We start from the raw sequence: 6,088 nt of genomic DNA on the forward strand, positions 1-6,088 counted from the left end.
TGATTGTTGATTCAAATAACATGACCTCAATCCTTTCTCTGTGTATGACATATGGGCCCAGTTGTGAGGACCTTTGATTTCTTGATGCTGGAATATAATCCATACTTAAACCTGAAGTGTTTGATCTTCTACAGCAAGCATTTCAAGACTTCCTCACTTTCAGCAAAGAAGGTTGTGTTGTCTGCATAACACTGGTGTTCTACTAGTAAAGAAACACTGCTAAGCCAAAGGCACATAGTTTGAGCTAACCAGATGCTGCAAGAGCAAAGGAAGGGCATTCTCCTCCTGTGCCATTTACAGTCTAAAACCCAACAGGGCTTCAGCTATGAGTTGGTTCTGACTCTATTGTACATAACAAACACTTAAAGGTTACAATTCAGATCTGATGAAAATGACATAGAAAAGTTCTTTTAAGAAATAATTCCTTCCTAAATTGGCTATAATTTGAAGTGAGTAAAAAAGCAGCAAAATGTTTCTTAATGTCAAGTATATTTAGCTACTAAATGAAAATACAAATAGCAAATCTTACAAAGCTTAACTTATATATAATCATAATTAAACTTGATAGCAATATAATTATCAACCAAATTAAGAGAAATGATACTGTGACATGTGTCTGATATGACAAAATACAAATACTGTTTTATAACAAAACCAATACTTTTTTAAAGAAATGTTTTCCAACTTGCTATCTTTAAATCCTTTCTGATACAACCACGTAACAGTATTTTGTTATTGCCCCACTAGAATTCAGTATTGACCCTCTAAGAGTAAAAAATGCTCTATTATAGGGAGCTCTAGTGGCCTAGTGGCAAGAAGCTGCTCTGCAATTCTAGATTATTTGGTTCAAATCCACCAGATGTTCTGGAGAAGGAGGGGCAATCTCTTCCTGTACCAGTCAGATCCAATTTTATGGTACACACACAAAAAATAAATAAAATAAATTTTAAAAAAATAAAAATGCTGTTATTATCTCACATGAGATGATTTATAGCATTATATTGTCTCTCCCCCCGACCCCCTTCTTCTTCTTCTAGGGTCTCTTTTTTTTTCCAGCTTGGTATCTTTACTTCAGGTAACTAATCATGAAAACTGGACTTTTCCTGGGGACCATTTTCCTCTTCCTCACTGGAACTGGTGTACTTGGAAATTCTTTTCTCCTTTTTGTACCTGTCTTTATTCTCTTCACTTGCCGGCAGCCCATTCTTATACACATGATCCTTGCTCAGTTAGCATTAACAAATATCATGCTCCTCCTCTGCAGGGGAATACCTTTAGTGATTCTGCATTGGAAAAACAAATACTTCCTGGATGAGGTAGGATGTAAAATTGTCTTTTACATTCAAAGAATCGGACGTAGCATGTCGGTCTGTAGCACCTGCCTGCTCAGTGGCTGCCAAGCCATCATCATCAACTCTCACTCTGCCACGTGGGCAAATTTCAAGCGCAATACCCCCAAGTACAGCACAATCTACTCTGTTTCTTGTTGGTTACTCAATATAGTCACACATGTTACTGTTATTACAAATATAACAGGACCTATGAACCAAATAAACATCACAAATGGAATTGATCTAAGGTATTGCTATTGGAGAGAAGATTTGGGTTATTCAATAATTTTATCTACTGTTGAAGATGTCTTTTTTGTAAATCTCATGATCTTCTGCTGTGCATACATGTTACATTTTCTACACAGGCACCACCGGCATATCCAGTACATTCATAAGACCAACATCTCTCCCAGGATAACTCCTGAGATGAAAATTACTAGAAGAATTGTGCTGTTAATGATCACGTTTTTCTCATTTTATTCTATCAATGGCATCCTTACATTGTATTCAAAGTATTTTCTTCATGCTAATATCTGGCTCTTGGAGATAACTGCCTTCATGGCATTTTGTTTCCCAACCATTGGCCCCTTTTTGCTGATAACAAGTAGTAATCCTATCTTCAGATAGCTTACTAAATAATCTTTAGTGGCATAAAATAACTGTCACAATGAATACAGACACTTCTAATAGTAAAGATATTTTGTTATTCTAACTTAAGGTAAAATTTTAAAAATGTTATTCTAACTTAAGGTAAAATTTTAAAAATAAAACAAGGTAAAATTTTTGAATGATTATGGTTCTATCTGCTGTACAACATTAAAATATAAAAAGCAATTGAGCATTTCAATAAATATTTCATTGAATCTTAACAAATAAAGTTGACCAACTATCAAATATATATATTAAACATGGTATGCCATAATATATTTTAAATTTATTCCATAATCTTAGAAAATTGTAGAAAGCAAATAAAAACAATGTTTTAGTCCTTATTGAACCAGTAAAGGGACTAGTATTTCAACAACTAGTGCCAATAAAACAAATCCATCAAAGAGGTATCATCAAATGTAAGAGAATAGATGCAAAAATTTCTATTTAGTAAGAAGTTAATGAAATCTAATTGATCAATGAATAATATTTCTGAAATTACCAAGCTGGAATAGTTTTTTATATTACTCTAAATTGTCATTATTGCAAAACAATGAATTGGTAAAAGATATATTGTTGTTATTGCTGTTGTTGTGTGCCTTCAAGTCAAGTACAACTCATAACGACCCTATGAACAAAATAGCTGAAACCCGTCCTGTCCTGAGCCATCATCACACTTGCTGACACACAAAAGCCCATTGCAGCAGTCACCATTGTCAATCCACCTGGCTAAAGGTCTTCTTCTCCTTTGCCGAACCGCCACCATTCCCAACATCATGTCTCTCTCCAAGGAATAGCACCTCCTAGCAATAGGTCCAAAGTATGTTAGTGAAGCCTCATCATTCTTGCTTCCAAATAGCACTCTTGCTACACCCTCTCTAATACATATCTATTTGTTTTCTTGGACGTCCATGGAATGTTCAGTGCTATTCCCCAACACCACAGTTCAAAGGTGTCAATTCTTCTTCTATCATCCTTATTCATTGTCCAGGTAGTAATCGGAAAGACCATGGCCTAAATCAGATGCACCTTAGTCCTCAAACTGATATCATTACTCCTCAATAATTTAGAAAGATCTCTATTAGCAGATTAGTTCCTTCAGTATTTTTTCATAAACTATAATTTTTGAGCAATAATTAAATGCATTTTTACATACTTTATTAAGACTATCAAATGATCATGAACACTTATTTCCAAGGCATTTTAAAAATTAGAGCTGTTTTCAATCAGTAATTGTTATTGTTGTTGTTGCTGTTGTTGTTGTTATTATGTGCCATTGGATGCACTATGACTCATAGCAAACTTATAAGCAACTGTTCTGAGCCCTACCCTATTTTGAGCACTTACTGTCTCTGACACACCTGCCCCCATTACCCAAGTCACTGAATCAATCCACCTCATAGAGGGTCTTCCTCTCCTGCGCTGTCCCTCCACACTCCCAAGCAGGATGTCCTTTTCCAAGGACTGATCCCTCCTTGCAACATGTCCAAACTATGTCAGACGAAGCTTCAGAATCTTTGCTTCGAAGGAGCAGCCTGGTTTAGCCCTGTCCAGGATGAATCTGTTTGTTTTCTTAACAGTCCGTGGTATATTCAATGCTCTTCTCCAACACCACAGCTCAAAGGCATCAATTCTCCTTCTATCATGCCTAGTCATTGGCCAGCTCTCTGATGAATACATAGCACATGAATGCAAAGATCATGGCCTGTATCAGGCACACCTTAGTCAGCAGAGTGACACCATTGCTTTTCAGTATTTTGGAGAGTTTCCTAACAGCAGACTTCCCCATCACAATATGTCTTTTAATTTCCTGGCTACTGGTGCCAAGAGTGTTGACTGTGGAGCCAAGCAAACTAAAGCTGCGAACAATCTCAATCTCTTCACCATCCATCCTGATGCTGCCAATTGGCCCAGTGGTGAGAATCTTTTTCTTCTTGTTATTGAGCATCAATCCAAATTGAAGGCTACAGTCCTTGACCCTCTGCAGCAAGCGCTTCAGGTCCTCCTCAGTTTCATCAAGCAGGGTTGTATCATCTGTATAATGCAGATTGTCAATGAATCTTCCACCAATATTGATAGTGGAACAATACAGCCCAGGCTCCTAGATAGTCTGTTCTGCATATGGGTTGAAAAGGTATGGAGATAGGACACATCCCTGGCATACATCCTTCCCAATTTTGAACCATACAGTGTTTCCTTGCTCTCTTCTGACAACTGCCTCCTGGTCCAAGTATAGGTTTTGCATTAGCACCATCAAATGTTCTGGGATTCCCATTTTTCTCAGAGTTAGCCACAGTTTGTTGTGATCCATACAATCAAATGCCTTTGCATAATCAATGAAACACAGACATTCCTCTGTACTCCCTGCTTTCAGCCAAGATCCACCTAACATTAGCTACAATATCCCTAGTACTAGGAATATGTTCCACATACAGACTGAAAAAATATGGAGAAAGTACACACCACTGAACCACTCCTTTATTTTGAATCTCATAATGTTAGTCATAATTTGTTATTATCCACCAAATGCCTTTGCATAGTCAATAAAACACAATTGTATATCATCAAAACAAGCTTTCTAAGACATCAATTTCATACAACAATGGACTATATGAAGAAGAATGTGGCATCAAGATGCAGGAAGATTCATCAATATTTCTAACTCAGATACACAAACTTGTGAAAAGAACTGGAATCAATTACCAAATAAGATGACATTCTTCAGTGAGGATGATATTGCAACATAAAGAAAACAAAAATTCTCATAACTGAACCAATAAATAAATAAATCATATTTACAAGTAAAAATTGAATTTGACAAGGATTTTATTTCATGTGGATTCACAAACAACATTTACAGAAGCAATGGTAGGGGTTGGGGTATGAAGGAATGGGAAAGGTTCAAAAGGGACTTGAAAAAGTAGAGTGATAATAGGCATGAGCAATGGTAATTATATAAAATATAATTTATACAACTGATTTTATAAAACACAAGATACATGAATGAAACACAATGTATATGAATTAATGTAAAAACCACAAAGTATGTGTACAAAACATGATGCACATGAATGGTTATATGCTGCTATTGCTGTTGTTACATGCTGTCGAGTCGAGTATGACTCATAGCAACCCTCTGAGCAAAAGATCTGATCCATGTTCTACAACTATCATCATTCCTCTGGTGTTTATAGGATTTTCAAAGGCCTGTTATTTAAGAAGTGGGTACCAATCCTGCTTCCAAGTCTGTCTTAATCTGGGAGCTCTACCAAACCCTGTCTACCATAGGTAACACGGCATCTGACACACCAGTAGCACAGCTTTCAGCATCATAGCAGCTGCAATTTATCTTAGTAAAGCAAACTTACAAGTGCTATACCACTTAGAACAATGTTCTCCCCAAACACTATTAACACCTGGCTTTCAATTAAATCAAAACAACCTACCCTCAAGAATCCAATTGCTCCACACTGGAGCCTCCAAACTGGAGACTTAGTCAAGGCCCAATCAACTTTTAAATACAAAGGCCCGCCCTCCAGGTCCTAATTGATTTAAACAGGAGGCTTCCAGCCTACAGCTGACTGAATTGGTCAATTAGTTTTCTTGCTAAATCTTGAGGATTTTCTGAGTATACTATCATATCATCTGCATTTAGAGGTAGTTTTAACTCTTATTTGCCAATTTGAATACTTCTTATTTCCCTCTCTTGTCTTATTGCTCTCACTCTAAACATCCAATACAATACTGAATAAGAGTGATAGTGGCCATCCTTGTCTAATTTCTGTTCTCAGGGGAAATGTCTTTAATTTCTCACCATTGAGGATGATGTTGTTTATTGGTTTTGTATATATACTTTTCACTATGTCAAGGAAATTCTCTTCTATTCCTATGTTGTTAAGTGTTTTAATCAGGAAGAGGTGTTGGATTTTGTAAAAGACCTTTTCTACATCAATTGATAGGATCATGTGGTTCTTGTTCTTTGCTTCATTAATCTGATTAATTACATGAATTGTTTTTCTTATGTTGAACCATCCTTGCATGTTGTTATTGTTGTTATGTGCCGTCGAGTCGTTTCGGACTCATAGCGACCCTATGCACAACCGCCCTAA

General features: G+C 36.5%; 1 protein-coding gene across 1 annotated transcript; it reads left to right on the top strand.

Moving 5' to 3' along the window:
• The first annotated feature begins 1,214 nt into the window (after window positions 1–1,214).
• Window positions 1,215–1,958, top strand: LOC102866605 (vomeronasal type-1 receptor 4-like). Its single transcript, XM_006902341.1, has one exon. The coding sequence runs from the start codon at window positions 1,215–1,217 to the stop codon at window positions 1,956–1,958; it is 744 nt and encodes a 247-aa protein (XP_006902403.1).
• The last annotated feature ends 4,130 nt before the right edge of the window (window positions 1,959–6,088 follow it).

Source organism: Elephantulus edwardii, unplaced genomic scaffold (assembly GCF_000299155.1).
Source record: "Elephantulus edwardii isolate Elephantulus edwardi_28Jun2011 unplaced genomic scaffold, EleEdw1.0 scaffold00391, whole genome shotgun sequence".
Lineage (NCBI taxonomy): Eukaryota > Metazoa > Chordata > Mammalia > Macroscelidea > Macroscelididae > Elephantulus > Elephantulus edwardii.

Bases quoted from the DNA above. Each gene is read 5' to 3' on its own strand.
- LOC102866605 (XM_006902341.1), top strand. From the start codon at position 1,215: ATGATCCTTGCTCAGTTAGCATTAACAAATATCATGCTCCTCCTCTGC.